The sequence below is a fragment of the Balaenoptera physalus genome (assembly GCF_965194825.1).
Source record: "Balaenoptera physalus genome assembly, chromosome: 16".
NCBI lineage: Eukaryota > Metazoa > Chordata > Mammalia > Artiodactyla > Balaenopteridae > Balaenoptera > Balaenoptera physalus.
The window spans coordinates 82,550,594-82,578,505 of NC_138898.1; the positions used below are offsets into that span (position 1 = coordinate 82,550,594).

General features: G+C 48.6%; 2 protein-coding genes across 7 annotated transcripts in view; one reads left to right on the top strand and one right to left on the bottom strand.

Moving 5' to 3' along the window:
• The window catches only part of LOC309646217 (general transcription factor II-I repeat domain-containing protein 2), a 54,882-nt gene extending 50,957 nt beyond the window's left edge, over nt 1-3,925 (top strand). For all 4 annotated transcript variants that reach the window (XM_082432306.1, XM_082432307.1, XM_082432305.1 and 1 more), the window contains one exon: nt 2,104-3,925. In XM_082432306.1, coding sequence (XP_082288432.1) covers nt 2,104-3,707 — 1,604 coding nt within the window. In that variant the 3' untranslated portion in view covers nt 3,708-3,925. The remainder of the gene's footprint in view (nt 1-2,103) is intronic.
• A 4,445-nt stretch (nt 3,926-8,370) lies between these two features.
• Nucleotides 8,371-27,274, bottom strand: NCF1 (neutrophil cytosolic factor 1). 3 transcript variants are annotated; one of them, XM_082431213.1, is made up of 11 exons: nt 25,640-25,797; nt 21,205-21,285; nt 18,584-18,659; nt 18,267-18,432; nt 17,176-17,231; nt 15,297-15,419; nt 14,687-14,794; nt 13,723-13,840; nt 12,305-12,409; nt 11,584-11,729; nt 8,371-11,371 (listed from the first exon to the last, which is right to left on the bottom strand). In XM_082431213.1, exons 1-11 carry the CDS (start codon nt 25,709-25,711, stop codon nt 11,244-11,246), a joined length of 1,179 nt encoding a protein of 392 aa, XP_082287339.1. In that variant the 5' UTR covers nt 25,712-25,797; the 3' UTR covers nt 8,371-11,243. The 3 variants fall into 3 exon arrangements, with proteins under 3 accessions (XP_082287339.1, XP_082287341.1, XP_082287340.1); XM_082431215.1 differs by lacking the exon at nt 21,205-21,285; XM_082431214.1 differs by lacking the exons at nt 18,267-18,432; nt 21,205-21,285 and having other exon boundaries at nt 25,640-27,274.
• Between the last annotated feature and the right edge of the window lie 638 nt (nt 27,275-27,912).

A 27,912-nucleotide genomic window follows, 5' to 3' on the forward strand; every position in this document is an offset into this window, starting at 1 on the left:
TAGCCCCTGCTGTGCCACGTGGGCTGTCTCAGTGGACACTCACCACCAGAAAGAGCAAAGCATGCTGCTCTTTATGTGCATTTTGTTTTTCCTGCTTCTTTTAAAGCCCTTTAATTCTGTTGCTCAAGTTTTATTAGCCAGGCATATTTTTCTCATATAACAATTTGACGGAGCTTGCTGTGTGTGATGACATACCACATTCTTATTCAAGAGTCCTTTATGGGGTTGGGGTGGGGGGGGCAGCTCATATCATAATACTGAACTACTACTCTACCTTATTTGGTAAATAGTACCTGCCTGGCCACCCCAGTCCCACCACCAGGATCTCCCACCCCTGACCTCCCCACAGTTCAGAATCAACAGGGCCTGGCACAGCAGGGCTCCCAGAACCCCCTCCAGTTGACTTCTGTTCTGATTGGGCAATGTCCCAGCCACTCTGCTTGTTAAATATTTTTAATGTCTCCCCTAAAGTCCTTGCAAGCAAGTCAAAATCCTATTGGATATTAAAGCAGAAGGCATAACCAACAAGGACCTCCTGTATAGCACAGGGAACTATACTCATCTTGCAATAACCAATAATGGAAAAGAATCTAAAAAAGAATATATATATATATTTATTTATATATATATGCATATGTATATATAACTGAATCACTTTGCTGTACACCTGAAACTAACACAACATTGTAAATAAGTGTATTTCAATAAAATTTAAAAAAAATAAAGTACCTATAGAAAGAAAAAAAAGCATAACATGTAACGATGTTCCTAAGAGTCATCTAGGGAACCTCCTCATTTAAATTTGGAAACTAAAGTGTTCTTTTAAAATGCACAATTATTATTCCTAAACTCCTCTGGTTGTTAAATAGCATTTAACATTTTTAATAGCTTTATTGTGGCATAAATTTACATACCGTAAAATTCACTTGTGCAAACTGTACACAATCCAGTGATTTTTAGTATATTTATGGAGTTGTGCAACTATCACCACAATCTAATATTAGAACATTTCCATTCCCCCACCTGAAAGATTCCTCCTACCCATTTCTGGTCATTTCCCATTCCCACCCCCAGCCCCAGGCAGCCACTAAATTGACTGCCTGTCTCTGCCTACATTTTCTTAAAGTGAATTTTTATACCTGTGTTCTCTCAAAGTAAAGCTCACCTGCATCGTGGCCCATTTCTTTACATTGAAAACAAGTAGGTTCTTTGAGGGTCTGTGGCTATCACCGGTGTCTTATGGGACTCACAGCAGTTAAATCATACGTCTTCTGTGCTCATTCCCTTGTCTGTTATTTCAAAGTTCTCTTGAAAATCAAATGAAAAAATATATGTTAAAATGCAGATACACTTTCAAATCATTCTCATTTAAACCAGATGGGCAAGCATAGCACTTGCTGAACCTCACCAAAGATGTCTTTCTTTTGGCTCATCTACCTTTTAATTTTATTTATTTATTTATTTGTTTGTTTGTTTGTTTATTTATTTATTTATTTATTTATCTTTGGCTGCATTGGGTCTGTGTTACTGCGCACGGGCTTTCTCTAGTTGCAGCGAGCGGGGGCTACTCTTTGTTGCGGTGCGGTGGCTTCTCTTGTTGCGGAGCACGGGCTCTAGGCGTGCGGGCTTCAGTAGTTGTGGCACGTGGGCTCAGTAGTTGTGGCGCACGGCCTCAGTTGCTCCGCCGCGTGTGGGATCTTCCCGGACCAGGGCTCGAGCCCACGTGCCCCACACTGGCAGGCGGGCTCCCAACCACTGCACCACCAGGGAAATCCCTTGGCTCATCTACCTTTCGAAAAAGGGAACTAGTGGCCGATATTGAAGAACCGGGGACTTTTTCGTAAAAGTCCATTTCCAGGTTTTCTTTAGCAATCTGAAGATCTGGGCAGGCCAGGGCCATGCTTCCTCTGGCAGTCGTTTGCTTGCCCTGAGTGTCCCCCGTCTTCACCCCACACCTCTGCAGGGCTGGGTGCTCTGCAGTTAACCACGCCGCCCCCGCCACCTTATCCCTTGCATTTGTCATCATGCTCTTGCTGGTGTTAGACTAACAGTCGATTTAAGAGAAAACTGAACTGTTTCTTGTCTCCATGTTTCTATCAAAAGTGGGAAAAAGAAAGATAGACCAAGAGGGCCGTGTATTTCAAGAAAAGTGGGAGAGAGCGTATTTCTTCGTGGAGGTGCAGAATATCCCTACGTGTTTAATATGCAAACAGAGCATGTCTGTGTCCAAAGAATACAACCTGAGACGCCATTATCAAACCAACCACAGCAAGCACTATGACCAGTACACAGAGAAGATGCGCGACGAGAAGCTCCAGGAGCTGAAGAAAGGGCTCAGAAAGTATCTCTTAGGGTCATCAGACATCGTGTGTCCTGAGCAAAAACGAGTGCTTGCAAATGTGAGTCCAAGGGAAAACCCTGCCGTCCAGCCCATAGAAGACGTGGCTGGGAACTTATGGGAGAAATTACGTGAAAAAATCAGATCATTTGTGGCCTATTCTATTGCCATCGACGAGATCACAGATATAAATAACACCACCCAGTTGGCCATATTCATCCGGGGCGTTGATGAGAATTTTGATGTATCGGAAGAACTTTTGGATACGGTGCCCATGACGGGGACAAAATCTGGAAATGAGATCTTTTTGCGTGTTGAGAAAAGTCTTAAAAAGTTTAATATCGACTGGTCGAAATTAGTAAGCGTGGCCTCAACTGGCACTCCTGCGATGGTAGATGCCAACGACGGGCTGGTCACAAAACTCAAGTCCAAGGTGGCGATGGCTTGCAAGGGCTCAGATCTGAAGTCCGTTTGTTGCATTATTCACCCGGAATCGCTCTGTGCTCAAAAGTTAAAGATGGACCACATCATGAGCGTGGTAGTTAATGCCGTGAACTGGATCTGCTCCCGCGGACTGAACCACAGCGAGTTCACGACTTTGCTCTATGAGCTGGACAGCCAATACGGCAGCCTTCTGTACTACACGGAGATTAAGTGGCTCAGCCGCGGGCTGGTGCTGAAGAGGTTCTTTGAATCGTTGGAAGAAATTGACTCCTTCATGTCTTCCAGAGGCAAGCCCCTGCCTCAGCTGAGCTCTCAAGATTGGATCAAAGACTTGGCCTTCTTGGTGGACATGACTATGCATCTGAACACGTTGAACATCTCTCTCCAAGGGCATTCCCAAATCGTGACACAGATGTACGACTTGATTCGGGCGTTCCTGGCTAAACTGTGCCTCTGGGAGACTCATTTGGCCAGGAATAACCTGGCCCACTTTCCCACCCTGAAATCGGTTTCCAGAAATGAAAGCGATGGCCTGAACTACATTCCCAAAATCGTGGAGCTGAAGACGGAATTCCAGAAAAGGCTGTCCGATTTCAAACTCTACGAAAGTGAACTGACCCTGTTCAGCTCCCCTTTCTCCATGAAGATCGAGAGCGTCCAGGAAGCGCTCCAGATGGAGGTGATTGATCTGCAGTGCAACACGGTCCTGAAAACCAAATACGACAAGGTTGGTATACCAGAATTCTATAAATACCTCTGGAGCAGCTATCCCAAGTACAAAACCCACTGTGCCAAGATTCTCTCCATGTTTGGGAGTACCTACATTTGTGAACAGCTCTTTTCCATTATGAAACTGAGTAAAACTGAGTACTGCTCCCAGTTGAAGGACTCCCAGTGGGATTCTGTGCTCCACATCGCGACGTGATGAAGCACACTCCTGGGGGGGCAGGATCCCCTGGGCTGGAAGCCTAGAATCCTCTAGACCCGAGGGGTTGCAAGATGAGAAAATGAGTTATTAAATATATCTGGTTTTCCGTTTTTTCCCACTTTGACTCGGAAATATTATTTGCAGTTATCATACCTGTTTGTATGACATTTTATGTTTCCCCATAGCCCAGTAAAAATCAAGAAAGTTTTATTGTATTTCGAGTAGTTGACTCTTCTTACGCCTGGCCTGTTTCACTCACTCACATACTTGCTTGACCCTTGTGGGCATTGGGGCTGCATTCTGAAGTTTAAATCGGTCCACAGAGAAACGGAGAGACAGATGCATATATGCACTGGGGGTATATGTGCACACACATCTATCTCCCCGCCATTGGCGTGGAATTCCGTGTGACCTCACGTGTTTCCAAGTTGAAGGAGAATCAGTTAGAGACGTGTTCACATGCTGTGGTGTCCCTGCCTTAGCCGTCCCTGCCTCCACACGAACCTGAAAAGGTAGGACTTAAAATGGAAAATCCCCAAACAAATAACGTAGGTTTTCAAAGCCTAAGTTGAGGTTTGGGGGCTGTCTTTTTTTTTTTTTTAACTTTTATTTTGAAATCATTTCAAATGTATAGAAAAGTTGCAGAAATGAAAGGCGCCTGAAGAACACTTAAGGCCCTTTTGCCAGATTCTCATATTATTAACATTTTACCCCGTTTTATCATTTGTTTGCTTTCTCTCCCCCTCTCTGTCTCCCGTGTGTGTGTACATTGCCTGTGTGTATAAATGACTGTATGATTATCTGTAATAATGTATATAAACTTATGTGCATAGTTTCTTTCTGAACCATTTGAGGGAAAGTTGCTTACCTCATTTATCCCTAAATACTTTAGGGAGTATTTTCTAAGAAGAGGGTTTCTATAGCCATGATTTAGTTACCAACTCCAGTAAGTTGAACACTGATGCAATACTTTTGTCTGGTTTACCATTCATATTCCAGTTTTGTCAGTTGACCAAATAATGTCCTTTTCTTTATGGAATTTTTCCCCTGGAGGGTTGTCACTTAAAAACATATAGATGCACCTGAAACTAACATGACACTGTAAATTAACTATACTTCAATTGCAAAAAAAAAAATCACACAAGGTAACAAAAATTTATCAACTCAAAAAAAAAGCATATAGATATAGATGCAGATACAGATACAGGTATAGATATAAAGTTAGAGATATCTGTGTTCTTAGTATCTATTAGTTGCTGGAATTAGTGACCCAAAATTGTGAATACTTTCCAGATTTGGAGGAATTAATCTGATTAGGGTACAAAAAGGTTGAAGATCCGACCTGATGACCCATTCAGGAAGCAGTGGAGGAAAAGGCATTGATAGAAATGAAGGGAAGCTGCCAGGGGGAGAGACCAACCTCTAGGTGTTCACCTGGGCAGCGGACCCAGCCCCAGCTGGGGCCTGGATGTATGTCCTCAGACACAGGAATGACCCAACCTGGGCAGTTCCTGACCTTGGGAGGTTGACTGCAGGTCCAGCTGGGTCTGGCTGGCTCAGAGGCTCACTTCCTGGGAAGTGAATGAAGGATGGACTGGTTCACAGCGGAAGTCAGGGGAGGCCAGCTGCTGGTGTACCTGAGCAGATGTCGACTCTGAACACGAGAGGCGTGGTCCTGCAAACCCTGCGGGGAAAGACCGGCCCCCTCGTTTTTAGACAGGCAGCTGGGGCTCAGAGTGATTAAATGGCCTGCCTGAGGCCACACAGCCAGGAGAGGATTCAGACCCAGGTCCATGTGACTCCAAAGTCCATGTTCTTCTTCCTTTTCTAAGCAGCCACCATGCTTATGTGGAGACCTGGCAGGCCTCTGTCATAGAGCCCCCGCTCGTCATTGTCACATGTGGCTCCCGGGTGGTTAGCCCATCAGGTAACAGGGAGGTGACCGCAGCGTTCCGTCTGGGCTGCCTTCTGTTGGCTGGACCATTCATGGGGCTGTTCTGCTTTGATTCAACTCCCAGGGTTCCCAGGTTCCTTCTCTACCTGTAGCGTGTGCTGGGCCAAGTGGCTTGACCAGCATGGTCACTCATATGACTGAGCCAAGACTGGGAGCAACCCACTTCCTCTTATCTCTAAGCGACCAGCCTTGTCCAGCCTCATATGCTGCTTCCCACACAGGAAGAGAAGCTCTCCATGCCACCCATGGCCTTTGAGACAAGCTGCATCTTTCACGAGATTTGCAGCTCCAGTTTGCATCATGGTATCTTTGCATTTGGGGACAGACCCACCAGCAAAGACTTGGAGGCCATGGGCTAGCAGCAGTGCTGGAGTGGGTGGTGAATAATCGCTTTCTGGTACAACCTCCTAACTGAGCAGGCTCTCAGTGAATAATCAGAGGCGCCCCTCCCTATAGCTAAATTATAATTCTTTGTGTGTGTGATAAACTATTGTCCTTCACTGAATATTCACGGCTCTATTAGCCAAGACCCCCACTATGTCTCAGGGAGTGAAAACTGGGTAGACGTCTAAATTTCTGTGCCCATTCTGTGCCTTAGCAATGGCCCCAGGATGGCTATTTTCAATTGAATCTGGAATGAGAGATCAATTATACTCTCCTGTTTATATTTGCCAGTTTAAAAAAATGTTTATTCAATTTACATAAACTAAAATAAAGATAAAGAAATAAGTAAATAACAATTCACCCATTTCTTCCACCCTCGCCCACCCTCCACTTATTGCAACCACCAATCTGTTTAATGTATCCAAGAGCTTGCTTGTTTTTTGTTTCTTTCTTTGTCTTTTAGATTCCACATATAAGAGAGATAATACAGTATTTGTCTTTCTCTGTCTGACTTATTTCACTTAGCATAATGCCCTCAAAGTCCATCCATTTTGTTGCAAGTGGCAAGATTTTATTATTTTTTATGGCTGAATAATATTCCATTGTATATTTATGCCACAATTTCTTTATCTGGTCATCCATTGATGGTCGCTTAGGTTGTTTCCATATCTTGGCTATTGTAAATGATGCTGCAATGAACATCAAGGTACAGTTATCTTTAGTGTTTTCATTTTCTTCTCATAATACCCAGATTCTAATGGAATAACTGGATCATATGATAGTTCTATTTTTAATTGTTTTGAGGAAACTTCATACTGTTTTCTATAGTGGCTCAGCCAATTTACATTCCCACTAACAGTGCACAAGTCTTCCCTTTTCTCCATATCCTTGCCAACACATGTTATTTTTTTGTCTTTTTGATAATAGCCATTGTAACAGGTATGATTTGCTGTGTCATTGTGGTTTTGATTTGTATTTCCCTGAATGAATGATGTTCAGCATCTTTTCATGTACCCCTTGGCCATCTGTATGTCTTCTTTGGAGAAATGTCTATTAAGATCTTCTGTCCATTTTTTTAATTGGATTGTTTGTTTTTGATATTGAATTATATGAGTTCTTCATATATTTTGGATATTAACCCCTTATCAAATATATGATTTGCAGGTATTTTCTCTCATTCTATAGGCTGCCTTTTCATTTTGTTTATTGTTTATTTTGCTGTGCAGGAGCCTTTAGTTTGATGTAGTCCCACTTGTTTATTTTTGCATTTGTTGCTTTTGCTTTTGGTGCAGATTCAAAAACTCATCGCCAAGACCTATATCTAGGAGTTTACTGTCTATGTTTTCTTCTAGGAGCTTTATGTTTTCAGGTATTACACTTAAGTTGGTCATCAATTTTTGTGTATTGTGTAAGATAGTGTTCCGGTTTCATTCCTTTGCATGTGGCTGTCCAATTTTCCCAGACAGTATTTACTGAAGACTGTTCTGTCCCCATTACATATTCTTGGCTCCTTTGTTGTAAATTAATTGACCATATATGCATGAGTTTATTTCTGGGTTCTCTACTCTGTTCCATTGATCTATGCCTCTGTTTTAATGCCAATACCATACTGTTTTAATTACTATAACTTTGTAACATAGTTTGAAATTGGGTTGTGTGATGCCTCAAGCTTTGTTCTTTTTCCTCAAGATTGCTTTGGCTATTTGGGGTCTTTTGTGGTTTCATACAAATTTTAGGATTGTTTGTACTATTTCTGTGAAAAATACCATTGGAATTTTGATAGGGATTACATTGAATCTGTATATTGCTTCGGGTAGTATGGATATTTTAACAAAATTAATTTTTACAATCCATGAGCACAGAATATCTTTCCATTTTTTGTGTCTTCTTCAATTTCTTTCATTAATGTCTCATAGTTTTCAATATACAGGTCTTTCACCTCCTTGGTTAAATTTATTCCTGGGTGTTTTATTCTTTTTGATGCAATTGTTTTTTTTTTGTTTTTTTGTTTTTTTGTTTTTTTAAAATTATTTATTATTTATTTATTATTTTTATTTTTGGCTGTGTTGGGTCTTCGTTTCTGTGTGAGGGCTTTCTCCAGTTGCGGCGAGTGGGGGCCACTCTTCATCGCGGTGCGCGGGCCTCTCACTATCGCGGCCTCTCTTGTTGCGGAGCAGAGGCTCCAGACGCTCAGGCTCAGTAGTTGTGGCTCACGGGCCCAGTCGCTCCGCGGCATGTGGGATCCCCCCAGACCAGGGCCCGAACCCGTGTCCCCTGCATCGGCAGGCAGACTCTCAACCACTGCGCCACCAGGGAAGCCCCGATGCAATTGTTAATGGGATTGTCTTCTGATAGTTTCTCACTCTGATAGTTCATTATAAGCATAAAGGAATGCAGGAGATGTTTGTGTTGATTTGGTATCCTCCAACTTTACTAAAGTTGTTTATTAGTACTAAGAGTTTTTAATGGAGTTTTCTACATATATCATGTCATCTGCAAATAGTGACAGTTTTACTTCTTCCTTTCTAATTTGGATTTTTTTTTTCCTGATTGCTCTGGCTAAGACTTCCAATACTATGTTGAATAAAATTGGTGAGAGTGTGCAACCTTGTCTTGTTCCTGGTCTTAGAGGAAAAGCTTTTAGCTTTTCACCATTGAGTGTGATGTTAGTTATGAGCTTGTCATATGTGGCCTTTACTATGTTGAGGTATGTTCCCTCTATACCCGCTTTGAGTGTTTTCATTCTAAATGGTGTTGAATTTTGTCACATGCTTCTTCTGCATCTATTGAAATGATCATATGATTCTTATCCTTTGTTTTGTTAATGTGGTGTATCATTGACTGATTTGTGAATATTGAACCATCACTGCATGCCTGGAATAAATCCTACTTGATCATGGTGTGTTATCCTTTTAAGGTATTGTTGAATTCTGTTTGCTAATACTTTTTTGAAGATTTTTGCATCTATGGTAATCAGGGATACTGGCCTGCAATTTTCTTTTTTTGTGGCATCCTTGTCTGGTTTTGGTATCAGGGTAATGCTGGCCTCATAAAATATGAAAGAGTTCCCCTCATATTTTTTGGAAGAGTTTGAGAAGAATTTGAGAAGAATATTTGGTAGAATTCACCAGTGAAGCCATCTGGTCCTGGACTTTTGTTTTTGGGGACTTTTTTATTGCTGATTCAGTCTCCTTGCTAATAATCGGTCCATTCAGATTTTCTGTTTCATCACAATTCAGTCTTTGTAGGTTGTATGTTTCTAGCAATTTATCCATTTTTTTTCTTGGTTGTCCAATTTATCCATTTCTTCTAGTTTGGCATATAATTGTTCACAGTAGTCATTTATTGATTGATTGATTGATTTTGCAAGAATAGTAAACTTTTTTTTAAAATAAATTTATTTATTTATTTATTTACTTATTTTGGCTGTGTTGGGTCTTTGTTGCTGCACATGGGCTTTCTCTAGTTGCGGCGAGCGGGGGCTACTCTTCGTTGCAGTACACAGGCTTCTCATTGCAGTGGTTTCTCCTGTTGCGGGGCATGGGCTCTAGGCGCGCAGACTTCAGTAGTTGCAGCTCGCGGGCTCAGTAGTTGTGGCTCGCGGGCTTAGTTGCTCCGTGGCATGTGGGATCTTCCCAGACCAGGGCTCGAACCCATGTCCCCTGCATTGGCAGGCAGATTCTTAACCACTGCGCCACCAGGGAAGTCCCCACAGTAGTCATTTATGATCCTTTGTATTTCTTTGGTATCAGTTGTAACATCTCTTTTATTTCTGATTTTGAGTCCTCTCTCTTTTTTTCTTGCTGAGTCTAGCTAAAAGTTTGTCAGTTTTGTTTATCTTTTCTAAGAACCGGCTCTTAGTTTCATTGATCTTTTCTGTTCTTTTCAGTCTTTATTTCACTTATTTCTGCTCTAATTTTTGTTCCTTCCTTCCACCAACTTTGGGCTTCATTTGTTCTTCTTTTTCCAGTTCCTTGGGGTGTAGAGTTAGGTTGTTTGAGACTTTTCTTGTTTCTTAAGGTAAGCATTTATTGCTATGAACTTCCCTCTTAGAACTGCTTTTGCTACATCTCATAAATTTTGGTATGTTACATTTACATTTTCATTTGTCTCAAGGTATTTTGTTGTTGTTGTTGTTTCTCTTTTTGATTTCTTGTTTGACCCACTGGTTGTTCATAACTTGTTTAATCTCCACATGTTTGTGAGTCTTCCAGTTTTCTTCATGTAATTAATTTCTAGTTTCATACCATCGTGGCTAGAAAAAAAATGCTTGATATAACTTTGACCCTCTTAAATTTGTTAAAATTTGTTTTGTGGCCTAACATGATTTATCTTGGAAAATCCTTATTGATTTTCTGTCTGGATGACCTATCCATTGATGTTAATGAGGTATTAAAGTCCCCTACTATTATTGTATTGCTGTCTATTCCTCCCTTTAGGTCTGTAAATATTTGCTTTATATATGTTAGTGCTCCTATGTTGGGTGCATAAATATTTACAAATGTTATACTCTCTTATTGGATTGACCCCTTTATTGTTATGTAATGCCATTGTCTCTTATTACAGTCTTTGTTACAAAGTCTACTCTATCTAAGTATAGCTATTCCAGCTGTCTTTCAGTTTCCATTTGCATGAAGTATCTTTTTCCATCCCTTCACTTTCACTTTGCGTTATGTCCTTACATCTAAGGTGTGTCTCCCTATACCTAAATTACATTTTTTTTGGTAATCAGGGTGCACACACAAGGTCACCTACAGCCCTGGCTCACCCCCCCTCCCAACTATGCACTGTGTCTACTCTTCTTCAGAACTCTTCTGCAGTGAGGCCAGAGTTCAAGTAGGCAGTCTGTCAGACAAACAGTCAGAGGGCACTGGGCTTTCCTCTTGCACTTGGCCTTGTGCAAACTTGGTCTTGGGCAAGGCCAGGAAAGTATGCAACCGGACCTCAGTTCTTGCACCTTCCCCCAGTAGAGCTCACAGCCTTCAGTCCTATTTCTAGAAATACCAGGGGTGTTGCCCAGCCCGCAGCACGACTTCGCAAACCATCAGTCCACTCCAAGCAACATTTATTAAGGGTGGCGAATAGCTAGGTGGGGCGGGGCCAGGGGCTGCCATCTGCCGCCAAACCTCAGGCTCTATACATGTATATACAGGGATAGGGGCTGGAGGTGGGGAGAGCATTGTGTGGGGGCGGCCTCAGACGGAGGAGGCCAGCTTCCGCTTGGTGCTCTCGCTGCAGCGGTGCAGGATGAGGTCTGCGCTGGGCCTCGGGGGCACGGCCGGCTGCGGCTTGGGGCGCTCGGTCTTGGGCGGCTCCTCCTCCTCTGCTGGTGGACAGGGCCAGCTGAGGCCCGCCCCGCCTGCTCCGCCCCACCTCTCTTCACCTTTCAGGCCCCACCCCTCAAGGCCCCGCCTCCATCACCTGGCCCCGCCCCAGGCCCCGCCTCTCAGCACCCTGGACGCTGGCCACATCCCTCCTCACCTCCGGCCCGCCCCCAGACTCAGGCCCTGCCCCCAGGCGCCCGTCCTCACTCACTCAGCGGGCTCCTTGGGCTCTGGGGCCCAGGCGGCGCCCGGCGGCGGCCCTGCTGCAAAAAACGGACACTGTTGCGCCGATAGGTGTCCTGGCTGAGGCGCTTCCGTGACTGCTGGTGGATGCTGTGCGCGTTGCGGATGGACGACCTGGGCACAGCAGGACAGGGGCTTTGGTCAGCGCCCCGCGTCCCTGCCCTCCCCGCGTCCCTGCCCGAGGGGACTCTCATGGTCACCCCTGGAGTCCAAAGACTAGCCCGGGGAGGCTGAGAGTGGGAAGGAGGCGGGCTTGGGGGTGGGGGGCGTCCAGCACAGCCTGGGCGGGGCATGAAGGCGACTGCCCCTCACCGACGCGGACCCCTGCCCTGACTCAGAGCCCAGGCCCATTTCCCACACCCCTCAGCAGCCTTCAGCCTACCCGCTCCCCAGGAAAGCCCTCCGAACTGCCGCAGCCCTCACGGGCCATCCCGAGGACTCTAGGCGTCGGAGCCGCCACCTCCATCTCACACCTCTGCTTTCCCACCGCCCCTGCGCCAGCCCCAGCGTGTGGGAGGGGGCCTCCATCCAGTGACGGTGCTGCCTGCCCCGCCAGGCTGAGCGCCCCTGCACCATCTCCCCTGCCCCAGCACTGCCTCTCCAGGGCCTGGACAGACAGACGGAAGCCGTGGTATACCCTCCTCAGCCCCGCCCAGCCTGCCCCCACTGCCCCGGGGACCCTTGCTCACCTGCGGGGCGGCGCTCCCCTCTTGATCCGGCTTTGGGCCTGGTCTGTGTCCTGCCCTGCCTGTTGCAGGTACATGGATGGGAAGTAACCTGTGACATCTTCTTTCCTGCAACAGAGGCAGCCCCTGAGGCCTGAGCAGCTGCAGGGGCGGGGCCTCAGACGTGGGGTCAAGGCTCCCTCTAAACAGTTGGGGGTCGAGGCAGCTGGGAGGTTGCAAACACGGCGGCAGCCAACACCAGACCCTGCACCTGTGTGCCTCAGTTTCCTCATCAATGCGACACAGGACTTCCCAGTTGTGACAATGGGAGGGGGAGGAAGTTAGCAGATCCATCTCCCCAGGGACAGGTGTTTGCTATAAAACATCTGCAATATTGTATGCCAGTTTTTTCTTTTATGGTGATTGCCTTCTGTGTCCTAAGAAACTTCGGCCTACCTCCAGGTCACCAAGTTCCCTTATGCTTTCTTCCAAAAGCTTCTTAGTTTTGGGTTTTGTGCTTGGTAAAATCTGTGAAATGTCCCAAATAAAGGTGTATGGTGTGAGGCAGGGATCTAGGTTCATTTTGTTCCCCCATAGGGATATCCAGTTGTTCCAGCACCATCTGTTGAGAAGATTTTTCTTTCCATTCTCACTACTACATTTGGTAGTAAAAAAACAACAGCCTTTGCGTAATACAAACCTCACTCCATAAAACTCTGATTCTTCTTGGCTGGTGGGAGACTCACAAACATTGTCTCAGGGGTGCATGATGGGGGTTAACTGAGTTTGGGTCAAAAAACTAATTCACTTTGCTGTATAGCAGAAACTAACACAACACTGTAAAGCAACTATATGCCAATAAAAATTTAAAAATAAAAAAGGTTGAGAAATCCTGCCTCAAAGTCCCCAGCCAAGGGCCACACTGATGGGGGATGTTGTGGCCACAAGCTCACTGGGGTCACGGATGGGCCCTGTGACTCAGGGCTCTGAAATCGTGTGCAAGACCCTGGGATTCTGCTTTCCCCAGAACCAGGAAAACAAGTTAGTATTCCTACATTCACTTGGAGGAATAAACACATGGAAATTGCAATGAAGGATTTTAAAAGGAAAAGGGATGACAGGGTCTGCTCTAGCAGCTATCAAATATAATAATTAATACAATTAATTGTGTTGCTGGAGAATGAATAGATGGACTGGTCAGGGGACGTGACCCCAAGTCACAAAGGAAAGGTGTGCCCACTCAGACAAGGACACTGAACCCTGAGACACGGGCAGGCTGGGATTATCACGAGTCTGCTTCCAAAATGGAAACAGCCCAGAGAGAGGCAGTGGCCTACCCAGAGTCACACAGTCAGGTCGGCACTGAGTCTACGCAGGCCCAGCCCCAGGCCAGGCTGACTCTCAGGGCAGGTGCAGTGAGAGGGAGGGCACAGCTCTCCTACCTGATGACCCACCAGCCATCCAGGAGCTTATGAATGACCTCGATGGTTTCGCCCTGCTCCAAAGACATCTCGTCCTCCAATAGGGCAGTGTAGGCTTTGATGGTGACGTAGGGCTCACCTGGAGAGGGGAGGGGCAGAGTGTGAAGCCCCCCCCACCACGGGGCTCGCCACCCCGCCCCTCCTCTCTGGGCCTGGGGCTTCCTCCAGCTGGAGCCCAGGACCTCTCTCCTCCAGCCCTCCCCCCTCCTCGTGGAGACACTCTGGACTTGTGCCCTCTGCCTACTCTACCCAGGGGAGCTCGCCCACTCCTACCCACCATCACCCACACCAGAGGCCAGGAGCGCCCATGACTGCAGAGACCTGGCCAGGAACCTGCACACGAGGAGTGGCTAGGCAGGAAGTGCGGAGGTAGAGCGCCCACCCAGTGGCACCTGAGCTACTCAACTCCAGTCCACTGTTGGCATGTGGGGCTGCAGGCCCAGTACACATGCCTTTCCCAATTTTTAAAGAGAAGTCATAAATCCACATAAAATTGTAAGATCTTTCTATTGCAAAATACGGGCAACCAATACTAAATTTTTTCAAACCCCACGTGGGACCCATCCAGCCCAGGGGCTGCCAGTTTTTCCATTCTAGTCAGCCATGATGCCCCCACCTCCAGGCAGCCCTCCTTACTGAGCCTCAGTTTGGCTCATCATGCAGCTTCCCACTGGACCCGGCCCCAGGCTGGCAGCCACCTGGTGTCCCAGGCTGACCTTATCCCCCTCACCTCTATTCTACCTCCTGGTTCCCCCTGTCCTGACCAAGGGCACCACCTCCTACCCCATCTAGACCCAACCTATGGTCTCAGCCCGGCCTCCCCTCCTGCCCACCCCACAGTCATGCCTGACCCCAAAGCAGTCACTTCTGGCTCTTCAATCCTGCCCCTCTCTCCCACCCCTGAAGGCGAGGAGGGGAGGGGCACCTGCATAGTTGGGTTCTGGGTCTTCTGCCTCATCGGGACTGTCCAGGGGCTCCAAGTAGGACGCCGGGACCCAGCCGCGCTTTGTCTTCATTTGGCAGAACCACCAGCCTGTGCCAGGGATACGGGGCGGTAGGTCTGGGCGGGCCTGGAAGCCTCCCTCAGCCATCGGTGGGGGATGGGGGTGGGTGAGGGCACTCAGACACAGACACACAGGCGTCCAACACTCAGATTCATAAATGTCACCTTCACCACACTCCACACCAAAATCACACATACCAGTACACACAGGGTCACAGAACTACAGCTCAGAACCCACTTCACACACATGGTGAGAAGTTCACCTGTCCACCCGGATATAACCCCCAGAGATGCACAGTCACAGCCCAGAATGTGTGCAGATCCCCAGAGCTGCCCTGGGGCACACTCTCAGAGAGAGGGTGACCCACAGTGTGGGGAGAACAGTCAGGGCCCCTGAAGGAGCCAGAGCCCCCCGGTGGGCCAGGCGGGGAGGAGGCCTGGGGCTGCCTGGGGGGCATAGCCTTGGTGGGGGCCTGTAGCCATGGGCCCAGGCACCAGGGGAGGGAGGTCCAGGCAGGGAGGGGAGGCTGACCACTCTGGCTCTTCTCCACGACATCCACCACGTCGCCTGTGGCCAGAGCCATCTCGGAGCCTGAGCTCTTCTCATAGTCAGCGATGACGCGGTACGTCTGCAGGATGATGGGGCCCGTGATGTCTGGGTAGAAGGAGGGCAGGGTGAGTGGACATTGTGGGCGCCTCGTCCTGGCTCTCCCCTGTGGGCCCTGTGTAGGCCACCAGAACAGGCACTGGCATCCCATCCCCACCCAGCTCCAGACGGGCCAGGGGTAGATGCGCCCTGTATACTGGAAAGCAGCAAAGACCAACTAGTCTTCGCAGCCCTGCACTTATTGAGCACCTAGTGTGTTCCAGACACTGGTCACACACTTTACACACGGTCTCTTTCTCCTTTGATGTGGTTAGCGAGCAGCCCTTCTCAACTTCAAGGTGCACACAAATCACCCAGGCATCTTGCTGAAACATAGGTGCTGATTCTATAGGCCTCTGGTGGGACCTGAGAGGCTACGTGTCTAACCAGCCCCCAGGCAATACTGCTGCTGCCTGTTATGGGCTGAATTGTGTCCCCCCACCCCCAAATTCATACGTTGAAGCCCTAACCCCCAGTACCTTAGAATCTGAGTGTATTTGGAGATAAAACCTTCAAGGAGGTGATTAAGGTTAAATGAGGTCATAAGGGTGGGACCCTGATCCAACAGGACTGGTGTCCTTATAGGAAGAGGAAAAGACACCAGGGAGTTGCATGCACAGAGGAAAGGCCATGTGAGGACAAAGCAACAAGGCAGCCATCCGCAAGCCAAGGAGAGAGGCCTCAGCTGAACCCAACCCTGCCCACACCTTGATCTCAGCCTTCCAGCCTCCAGAACTGTGAGAAAACGCATTTCTTCTATTTAAGCCACCCACTCTATGACACTCTGTTATAGCAGCCTGACCTAAGACACTGCTGGTCACTGGACCACACTTTGAGTAGCCCAGAGTACTTGACCATGTGTCCCACCGACTGGCTGAAATCCTGCTCCACATTTAGTAGCTGTGTGTCCCTTGTCAAGAGTCTCAACTTGGGCTTCCCTGGTGGTGCAGTGGTTGAGAATCCGCCTGCCAATGCAGGGGACACGGGTTCGAGCCCTGGTCTGGGAAGATCCCACATGCCGCGGAGCAACTGGGCCCGTGAGCCACAACTACTGAGCCTGCGCGTCTGGAGCCTGTGCTCCGCAACAAGAGAGGCCGCGATAGTGAGTGGCCCGCGCATCGCGATGAAGAGTGGCCCCCGCTTGCAGCAACTAGAGAAAGCCCTCGCACAGAAACGAAGACCCAACACAGTCAAAAATAGATAAATAAATTAATTAATTAAAAAAAAAAGATGACTACTATCTTAAAAAAAAAAAAAAAAGAGTCTCAACTTAAATCAAGCCTCAGTGTGTCCAGTTGCAAAATGGGGACAATAGCCCAGTTGTACCTATTTCATACTATTATAGAGATGATTACATGAGTTAATACATGGAAAACATTTAAAATAGTGCCTGGCACAGGGTAAGTGCTCGATAAATGTTAGGCAGTGCTATTAACAATTATCGTGCAATAAAGACTAGATACTGTCATGCCCCTGAGTCACCCCTAAAGGCCACTTTTGCCCCTAAATCTGTTCATTCGTTCAGCCAGAACATCCTCTGGGTTGCTGGGAGCCAGGGTCTGTGCTGGGTGCTGCAGCCATGGAGGGGAGCTCCCTTCACTGACCAGTGACCCTCAAAGACCCCAACTCTTCAGTGCAGCCACCAAGACCCTTCACAGCTGCTCTCACCTCCTGCTCTTTTCCCTGCACACACTGAGCTCAGGGTCCCTGATGGTGTCAGCAGTCCCTTAGGGTGACCCTCACTTGGCTGACCCCGGCCTCTCACCTGCAGCGTTACTCTTGCCATCTCTGGGCATCAGGTATGTCTCTGGCTTTTTCACCCTGCATCAGAGAACAGTCTGGGTTAGACGCTCAGCTTCCCCTGGGGAACAGCATGCTCCGGGCAGACCTACAGAAGAACTTCCCAAGAAAGTTCCCAGAAGGAACGTGGGAAATGGGGGCCTCCGCAGAGAGAAGGTAGCAACCGGACTGGGAGGACAGGGCTCTGAGGAAGACAGGATCTGCTCAGCCAGCCCGACGAGGGGCCCCAGCCTCCTGCAGACCCAAAGGAGAAGGCTCATGGGCCAGCTCCCTTCTGCTGGAGCCTCGAGAGGGAAGCCAACAGGAGTGGGCGCCCCCATCCTCCGGGGCCAATGGGAGCTGCCCTGCCCGGGACCGGGGATGTGTTCAAGGGTCCAGAAGCAGTGGCTGGAGCTCTGCTGTCTGTCTACGGCAGCCCTGTCCTCCAGGCCTCCCCCAGCACTCGGTACCAGGGAGGGACGGAGAGAGGGACCTTCCGCAGCACATTCCCACGAGATCTCGTCAGCATCTCCGATGCTGTCCACGCAGGGCCCTGAGCACAGGAGACCCCTGGGGCGAGGGCAGGCAGAGAATGAGGTGACAAAGGATAGGCAGGGGTCTGAGAGAGGCTCAGGAAGGAACGGAGGCCACCGGCCCCCCACGTCCTCCCGGGGGCTCCACACTTCACAGTTCGTAAGCACTCTCCCCTGCACCCACTACTGCATCTGGCCCTCACCACCCGGTCACAGAAGGGGAAGTTGCTTTCAGAAGGCTCCAGGTCCCACGGCCAGGCAGTCTCAGAGTCAGGACAAGGACTTAGGACCTTAGACCCCCAGCCCACAGTGCCTCCCCCCGACCCCCAGCACCCTGAGGCTCAGAGGGGTCCAGGTAGAAACTTGGCAGGGATGCTGGGGCATCCAGAGTTGGAATCCTGCCTCCTTGGCTTTCCCTGCTGTGTGACTTTGGGCAAGTCACTTCCCCTCTCTGAGCCTCAGGCTCCTCCTGTGTAACGTGGGGAAAGTCCCACCCCCTCCAGGCAAGGGTCTGACCACCACCTTTCCTCCTCCCGCCACTCACTGGCTGTCCGTGGGGAGCTTGAGGTCGTCAGGGCGCACCTTGAAGAAGTTGAGGAGGTGGGGGCAGCGGGAGATCTTGCCAGGCAGGTTCATGAGCGAGTTGCAGTACTCAGTGAGGGTGCCCTGGCGGCTCTCGGCCACCCGCTGCCCATCAAACCACCGCGGGGCTGGGCGGACCAGGGAGGGGCACCAGAGGACCAGTGAGCACACTCGAGAGGTCAAGTCCGGAGAGGGTGGGAGTGGAGGGGGCAATCGGAGGGCAGGGGAGGGGAGCTGGGACAGGTGAGCCTGCCCAGGTGACTCAGCCCCGCTCCTCACCTGGCAGGTGGGGGATGATCCTGTTCTCTGGGGTGATGTCCCCCGCCTCGATAGGAAACATCTCCTTTAAGATTTTCTAGACAGAAAAGCAGACGTGAAGGAACCTGTTTTATTACAGCACTGTAAAACACAAAACTGGACATGACCTAAATACCCTTCCAATTGCTCAGGCTAGAAGCTCCTGGTGGCATCCTGGATTCTTCTTTCTCTTCCACCTCACATCCAATCCATCAGCAAATTCTTTTGGTTCTGCTCCCCAAGTCTACTCAGAATCTGATCCTTCTCACTACACTTGCTGCCACCACCCTGGTCAGAGCTTCCACTGGGTCTGGTTATTATAACCTTCTTAGGTCACTCACGCCTCCCCCTCCCTTGTCTGTCCTCAATCCAGCATCCAGAGGGATCCTCTGAAAACCTAAGTTGCGTCCTATCCCTCCTCTGCTCAGAACCCTCCCTGCCTCTCAGCTCACTCAGAATGGAAGCCAAAGGCTCCACATTGGTCTACAAGGCGCCATGTGACCTGCCTCTGCCTGTCTTGCTCACCTCTCTTGCCACCACTCTCCCCTTGTTCACTCTGCTCCGGCCACCCTTGAATGCTCCAGGCCCACTCCTGCCCCAGGGCCTTTGCATGTGTGATTCCCATTCTTCCCCCACACAGATCAATAGCTCACTCTCTCTCTCTTTCTCCTTCTTCAAGTCCTTGCTCAGATATCTCCCACTTCAGTGAGGCCTCCTCCCTGACAACTGTCCTTCCTTGTCCCACTCTTCCCACCTCCCCTCCCTGCTTTATTTTTCTCTGTAATTCTAAGGACCATTTCACATACTATATAAGTTACTTATTTTTTTGTTTGTCTGTTATCCTGACTCCTCCACTAGAATATAAGGTCTATTAGGGTGGGCAAGGATTTGCATCTGCTTTTTTATGCCTTTCAGCAGCATTTCCTTCTCACTAAGTATAACGTGCCTGGTACTTAGTTGGTGCTCAATAAATAGTGGTTGGATGAATGAATGAGTCGACCAATTAATAAAAGAAGCTAATCCTACAATGGAATAACCCAGAACAGTTTAAAGAGGTGAGATGAAGCCCCACAAAGTATCAGCATGGACTGGTCTCAAAAATGTAACCTGGCGACAGTAATAAGATTGAGAAAGAGGCAAAAAGCACACTGATGGCATTTATATACACTACAGAAAATGCAGGCTCCACACTACTGCATGTTGTTTCTGTGCTCTGTGTGTGTGTGTGTGTGTGTATGTGTGTGTGGCCACCCAGGGTAGGAGCTAGGACGGGATATGAGATGAAGGGCGACTTCCACTGCTTTTGTAATGTTTTATCTCCTTTATCTTAAAAACGCCTTATCTTAAAAACACCTTAGGGCTTCCCTGGTGGCGCAGTGGTTAAGAACCCACCTGCCAATGCAGGGGACACGGGTTCGAGCTCTGGTCCGGGAAGATCCCACAAGCCGCGGAGCAACTAAGCCCGTGCACCACAACTACTGAGCCCGTGCTCTAGAGCCCTCGAGCCACAACTACTGAGCTGGCGTGCCTAGAGCCCGTGCTCTGCAACAAGAGAAGCCACCGCAGTGAGAAGCCCGCGTACCGCAACGAAGAGTAGACCCCGTTCCCACAACTAGAGAAAGCCTGCGCAAAGCAATGAAGACCCAACGCAGCCAAAAATAAAATAAATTTAAAAAAAAACAAACAAAAAAACCGCCTTATAGCAAACGGCCCAGTGATATCAGCTGTGACTCCAGGTGCTGGGTGTACAAGGCTGGCTACAGTTTTCTTTGCATTTATCTGCATTTCACTTTAAATAATTCACACAAGAGAAGTGCAGGAACCTGCACGCTTCCTGAAGCCCCTTCCCTGGTTAAGGAGGGCCCTGCGTGTGGAGTGGGCCCTGGGGGAACCCATCTGGCTTTTGTGGCCCCTCCATCCACATGGCCCTGTCTTAGACCAGAACCCAGCATGTGTGCCCTGTGACCCCCGATGACCACCCCCAATTTTGTCCAACCAGCCACTGGTGTTGGGAACCCTGGGGGATTCTCTCATGTAAACCTTGGTGATAACAGGCACCCACAAAGCAAGAGGACCCGGTTTCTTGGGTGTCAGGATTATCCGCCCTCCTTCTAATCCACCAGGGGTCCTCATCAGGCCAGTGACAGTGAGTGAAAGAGCAAGCTCCTAGGATGACACCTGCGGTGGTGACACTGGCCAGGCTGTCCCCTGAAGGGACAGAGCAAGCAGGGCCCTTGAGACGGCCCCCTTGAGATCCTGTGGAATGGGTGCAGAGTTTCGGTTTGGGAAGACAGAAATATTCAGAAATGGGTGGTGGTGTTGGCTGTGTGACACTCTGAATGTACTTAATGCCACTGGCTTGTACACTTAAAATGGGTAAAGTGGTAAATGTATGTTATGCATATTTCACCAAAATAAAAATTGCTTTAGTGGTTTTTAAAGTTAAAACAAATAATGTCCCCTTATCTGTGGGCTGGGAGGGGATGGGGGGACTCTGGGTTCCTCAGCTCCTGGTCAGCACCTGGGCTGCTCCCCTCCCCAAGGGGCAGAGCTGGGACTGGGTGTGGCATACCCTCCCTGGACCCCCAACACAGGGCACTCACATGGAATTCGTAGATCTCAGTGAAGCGCCGGTAGACCACCTTCTCAGACAGGTCCTGCCACTTCACCAGGAACATGTAGACCTGGGGGGCGGTAGAGGTGGGGCATCTCGTTCAACCATACACCTGGGCAGCCCCCCACCCCATGGTGGAAGCCCACAGGACTGGGGGTGGGAGGGAGAATGCTCTTTGTGGTAACCTGGGCCATAGAAAGAGCAACAAGTTCAGGGGTCCCAGGGCAAGAGAGATGACTTCTCTCAAATTAACTCAAATTCATCTGTAAACTGGAGGTAAAAGTAGGACCTCACTGCTAGGGCTGGTATGAGAGTTAACAGAAGGTAAGATACAGAAAGGGCTGGCCTCAGACAACACAAGAACTCAGTAAGATGTTGTATGGTTCCATTTCTATGAAATGTCCAGGGATTTCCCTGGTGGTTCAGTGGTTGGGACCCTGCGCTTTCACTGCCAAGGTCCCAGGTTCAGTCCCTGGTCGGGGAACTGAGATCCCACAAGCCATCTGCGTGGCCACAAAAAAAAAAAAAAAAAAAAAAAAAAAAAATGTCCAAAAGAGACAAATCTATTGAGACAGAAAGTAGATTAGTTGTTGCCAGGGGCTGGGCATGGTTGGGGGTAGGGGGACTAAGGCTTGACTGCTAACGGGTATGGGTGATGAAGAAAATCTAAAATCAATTGTAGTGATGCTTGTGCAACTCTGTGAATATACTAAAAAACCACTGAATTGTACAATTCACATAGGTTAATCGTATGGTATGGGAATTATATCTCAAAAAAGCCATTATTTTAAAACAAACAAACAAGAAGAAAACAAAACAAAAAACCTCAGGAAGGAAAAACAGGCCTGCAAAAATAGTTAGGAGAATACCACTCAGCCACAGAAAAGAACAAATTACTGATATTTGCAATCATGTGGATGGATCTCAAAATCATTAAATTATGCTGAATGAAATAAGCCAGGCATGAAGGGCTACATATGATTCCATATCTATGACATTCTAGAGCAAGCACAACTAATTTAAGGTGGAAAAAACCTGGGGCTGGGGAGGAATGACTGGGGCGTGAGATGGGGTGATGGTCACGGTCTACATCTTGATGAGAGTTTGTGTTACGTAGGGAGATGTACTGTCCAATCTGAGCAAATGTATCTCTGAGATTTGTGGGTCTCATTTTACATAAATTTTACATCAAAAGAGAAAAAAACTACAAAAAAATACTGAACTCTAGTTGTGATATGCATGCTGAAGTATTGGGTTGGACAAAAAGTTCGTTCGGGTTTTTCTGTAAGGTCTTAAGGAAAAACCGGAATGAACTTTTTGGCCAACCCAACGTTTAGGACAAAGTGTACTGATGTTTGTAATTTGCCTTGAAATGCACCAAAAATAAGATAGATTGATGGGTGGATGGATGGATGGATGTATACATGATAAAGCAAGTACTACAGGAAATATTAATGGTATAATCAAGATAGTACGCATATGACTGGCTGGGTTTGTTGTGTTTTGTTTTTTAATTAATAATTTATTTATTTTTGGCTGTGTTGAGTCTTCATTGCTGTGCACAGGTTTTCTCTAGTTGTGGCGCATGGGGGCTACTCTTCGTTGCAGTGCACAGGCTTCTCATTGTGGTGGCTTCTCTTGTTGTGGAGCATGGGCTCTAGACGCACGGGCTTCAGTAGTTGCAGCACACGGGCTCAGTAGTTGTGGCTTGTGGGCTCTAGAGTGCAGGCTCAGTTAGTTGTGGTGCACAGGCTTAGTTGCTCTGCAGCATGTGGGATCTTCCGGAACCAGGGCTTGAACCTGTATCCCCTGCATTGGCAGGCAGATTCTTAACTACTGCACCACAAGGGAAGTCCCTGGTTGGGTTTTTTGTTTGGTTTTGTTTTGCTGTAAAATTTTTTTCAACTTTGCTGTAATTTGAAATTTCTCAGAATAAAATCTTGGGGAATAAAAAGAATAGCTACCAATGGAGATGATAAAAATGTTCTAAAAATTAGATAGTTGTGATGGTTGAAGAACTTTAAATATACCAAAAACCATAGTGCACTTTAAATGGGTGAACTTGCTAATATTTTACATATTTAGAAGTAAAATTAAATCAACAAGGATTTTTTTAACTTTAAAGTTGGAAACAAACAGAAACAAATGAACTTAACTCTATATAAAATGGGTAATAACCTAAATATTAAAGGAAAATGGAAAAGAATCCAAGTAGCTTTTAGTTGCAGCACTTTCAGTATTCTCAGTCCAAAAGGACAAAAAGAACTGCAAAGAAAACTTAAATTTGACTTAATAGGTTAGTAGGTTTATTGTTAATAGTGGCGTGGGTGTAATTATTCTGAAACAAGTTTATGTGTATTTTAGAATTGAGCAGAAGAGTGAATATACTGATCTTGTTGGGAGCCAGGGTTCCTGCAGTGAGAGAAAGGAGCTACAAACATAAAGTGATGAGAAGCAAGGATGATATGAAATAGCTATTTCTGCCAGTCTGTCCACTGAAAAGGCAGTCATGAGCCATGACACCTTGGTGGCAATGAGCACACCTAGCTTCCAGATCTTGGGTTCTAATATCACTCCCACTAAAAAGAACCAGGGCTCTTTAGTGAAATGGTTGAGTCCAGGACTAGGGCCGGGAAAGTCCAAGTTAAGCTGGACCACTTTGTGCCATAAGAATATACCCAGGTGCCCTGTCCGCACCACCCCCCCCCCAAAAAAAAAAGAATGACAGGATATATTAAAAAAAAAAAAAAAAAAAAAAAAAAGTACAGAAGCCAGCCTGAAGGAGCTCCCAGTCACCAAATCTGGGACGTTCTGAGCATCAAAATAAGTAACGATGGTATTGGATTATAACTCACTGAATAAAACAGGAATCCATGGAACCATACTGACATAAATAAGGAAGAAGGGAAGACACAGGAAAATGTTAACTAATAAATGCAGAAGGACCAATAGAGTTGAAAAATCATTCTTTGGCAATCATTATAGTAATTTGATTCAGGCAAGAGTCATACAGATACTATAAGGCACAGGATATTCACGTAGCTTTACATAACCTCCCCATAGTTTAGTTATTAATTACAAAGGGGAAAATAGTAACTTTACAGCAGAGAAACTTGGAGGACACCTCCAGGACTCAGTGATCAAAGTTAACATCACCAATAAAGGAACAAATCAAAATCACCTGCCACCTGATAGGATCAATGAAAAGAACATATCAATACTTCTGGGGTATTCCTGCATTACCAAGATCTAACAAAATATCAGACACACCCAAATCGAGGGGTGTTCTGCAAAATAACTGGTTCCATCTCTTCAAAAAGTCAAAGTTGAGAAGGACAAAGACTGATTAAGACTGATCTGGGTTTAAAGACCACCAAAGAGACATGACAACTCAGATGCAACAGGTGATCCTGGATAGTTTTTGTTCGTTTGTTTGTTTTAATTTGTGTGATCTTGGATTGGATCTTTGACCTGAAAAAATTTTCCTAAGGAGGGACAAGAGGACAACTAGTAAAATCCGAATAAAGTCTGTGGGTTGCATGACAGTGTTTCATCAGTGTTAATTTCCTCATTTTGACACCTTTGGTTATGTAAAAGAACATCCTTGATTTTAAGAAATACACACCTGTAATATTTAGAGGTAAAGAAACACAGTGTCTCCAAATAACTCTCAAATGATTCAGAAAATGTATATTCAGAGAGAGAAAGCAGGAGGGACAAAGAGACGGAGGGGGAGAGACAGAGAGTGAGAGAAGGAGAGAGGAAATGTGGGTGAAGGAATATTGGAGTTATTGGTACTTTTTGGGACATTTCTGTAAATTTGAAATTATTTCAAAATTAAAAGTTAAAAAAGAAGGGTCTTGGCACATACACTAAAAGTGTCATACAAGTGCCAATTTACTAATTGGATCCCTCCCTGGCCTTCTTCTGGGTTTGGGGACCCCGTGATGGGGTGGCCATGTCTGGGCCTGAACTCCTCCAGCTCCCCCAGGGCAGGAGGGGGGACTCCTCTGGTCCCTGTGGTGGTGTCACCCTACAGGAGGGGTCACGACTCTAATGTAACTGATCGCCACCAGCGCGCCCTCCCGAGGACCCTTCCCAGAGGGGCCGCGGGGACACTTGCCGGGCGCGGAGAGGGGACGCCGGGCTGGGGCGGGAAGCAGGGCGTGGGGTGGGCGGGCGGGGGCCGGGGTCCTCGCACCGACGGCCCGGGTGGCGGCGCGCATCTTTTGAAGGGCGCACATCGACTGCGGCCCCGGCGGGCGGCCTGAGGCCCAGAGCCGGGGAGCCTTGGCCGCGATCCCGCGCCCTCACCCCTCGGCCGCCCGCGTCCCGGGCCGGGAGTCCCGGGGCTGCGCGGGGACCGGCACCTGCGCCCCGCCAGTCCTGTCCCCACGCGCAGGGCGCCTCAGGCCGGTACTCACGTAGTGCTGGCTGGGGACGAAGCGCTTCTCGAAGCCCAGGAGGGCGATGTGGCGAATGAAGGGGTCCCCCATGTCTGGGCTGCGTGCGGCCACCTCTTCTCCGGGGCTCTGCGGGCTGGGACTTAAATAGGCTGGAAAAAGGAAGTCGCCTCTGTCGCGGCGGGGCCGCGGGCAGGTGGGGGCAGGGAGCGTGCAGATAGGGCTTTGCTTCTTCTTTCAGTTTCTGGGATTCCTCGGGTTCCCGTGGTGCGGACATGGGTGGCCCCACGCACGCAGTTGTGCGGGGACACGCCCGTCATTGTCCCCGCCGTGACCCACAGGGCCCCGCAGGAGGGCTGCCCGACTCCCAGCTCTCTCCTCCTGGCTCCTCTGAGCCAGCCACGCTGGCCCCTCTGTTGCAGGTGCTCCCATCTCAGGGCTTTTGCACAAGCCATTCCACCTGGCCCATCTCCCACACACCTGTAACTCCCACCCTCATCTTCTACAGGTTTCTGCTCAAAGGGCACCTCCTCTGAGAGGCCTTCCTTGATATAAACTTCACATAAAATAGCAAAACTTCATGCGGACCCCACCCCTCTTTCCTGGTTTTTTTTTTTTTTCAGACCACTCATCACTATTTTTATTTTTACAATGTCTTTCCCTACCAGAATGTGAGCCCCGTGAGAGAAGGGTTTGGCCTGTTTTGACGAGGGCTCTGGCCCCAACCCCTAGAGCTGGTGCCTGGCACGCAGTGGGCCCTCTGTAAGTATTCGGATAGTAACTGCATCACGCACGAAGTGATTGATGGACCGAATCCTCCAGGGGAGCGTGTGCAAGCCTCAGGTGTACATCCCGGGTGACTGTGGCTGAGAGCAGGGGCAGCGGGGCAGACTGAGTGAGAACCGCGTTCAAGTCCTGATCAAAGAATGGCCGCTCAGAGCACGTGGTTTCCTCCTGAGTGAAAGGGGACTCCCAGCTCTGCTGGGAAGGGGGAGAAGGGGATTTGGGATGGAGGGATGAGGAGGACAGCAGCTTGCTGGGGGAGAGGCTGGGGCCTCTCTCACTAAAGCCTGGGGTGCTTGGCCAGGTAGATGGGGGGCCTGGGGGGCTCAGAGGTTATAGAGCTGGTTCAAGGTCACGCAGCAAGTGGCCTTAGACCCAGGCAGTTTAGCTGCAGGCTCAGGTGGGCAGGGCCAGTTTGTGGCCCAGATCCCCAGATTCCAAGATGGAGAGATGACGGCAAAGGCCATCAGCACCGGGAACACTCTGAGAGCCACAGGTCCCCCTGGACCACCAGGGGTGAGTGTTGGTCTCTGGCAGGGGATTTTATCTAGGAAGCACGGCGTCCATTTCCTCTGCTCTGAAAGATCCGCTTGGCAGGTCCCCTCTGGTCACTGCTGCTCCCCAGTCACCCTGAGGTCACCAGCCCCAGGTGTGACCAGCCTTGCAAGTCCTTTCCCTGATCATTTCCATTTACACATCTAGGATCTTCCTGCACAGAAGGATGATGCACTACTCAGCAATGGGCAGGAACTGCCGGACACAACACGGGTGAACCTTCCAGACACAATGCGCAGATAGAGAAGGCAGACACAAAGCACACCTTCTGCAGAATGCCATTGACACCAACCTCAAAAACTGCCCATGCCAGTCAATGGGGTTGGAAGCCAGGGTGACCTCCGGCGCGGGGGGTGGGGTTGGGGGTGGGGGGGCAGCAGTGAGTGGAGGGAAGTAGGAGGCGGCAGGTGATTTGCTCTGTTGATAAGGATGCCACTTCCACAAGTGCACTCACTTTCTGAAAATTAACCCAGCCCCAGGCACGTCAGTTTCATGCACGGCCCTTTTCTGTGGGTGTGTTGTACCTCAAAAGAAAGTTGAAAGCAAAGAACAGACTGAGTGGGATCACATGATGGACGGCAGTCCTCACTTAATTCCACATCAGTGGCCCCTGCAGCACAAGGCCCTTGGCTCACGGCTGAGCGGCTGTCCTTTCATTACTCACTAAATGCCCCCTCCCTGAGGGACGCTCAGCTTGTCTCTGGTCTTCCCTGTCCCACGTGGCGCTGCCTTGCGGTCCCCACACAGAGGTCAGACTTGCAGCATTGGCTCACCTGGGAAGGGTAGAGGAAGTGGCGGGTGGGGCTGGCTGCAGTGGTACCCGCCCCCCAACCCGGTGCCGGGTCTGGTCGTGGCCCCGGCTCTTCCTTCCCTTCTTCTCAGCGGTCTTTCCACTCTTGCATAATTGCCTGGCCAGGCTGCCCTGTCCTGCAGACACCAGGCACAACTCAGCGGCC

What these genes read in the sequence shown, in the direction of transcription:
- NCF1 (XM_082431213.1), bottom strand. Translation starts at nt 25,711, where the DNA reads ATGGGGGACCCCTTCATTCGCCACATCGCCCTCCTGGGCTTCGAGAAG. An exon ending in AAGCTCCCCACGGACAGCCA is followed by an intron (nt 17,232 to 18,266) that starts GTGAGTGGCGGG and finishes TCTCTGATGCAG; the next exon opens with GGTGAAAAAGCCAGAGACAT. An exon ending in CCCAGAACCCAACTATGCAG is followed by an intron (nt 13,841 to 14,686) that starts GTGCCCCTCCCC and finishes TCCCCTCTCCAG; the next exon opens with GTGAGCCCTACGTCACCATC.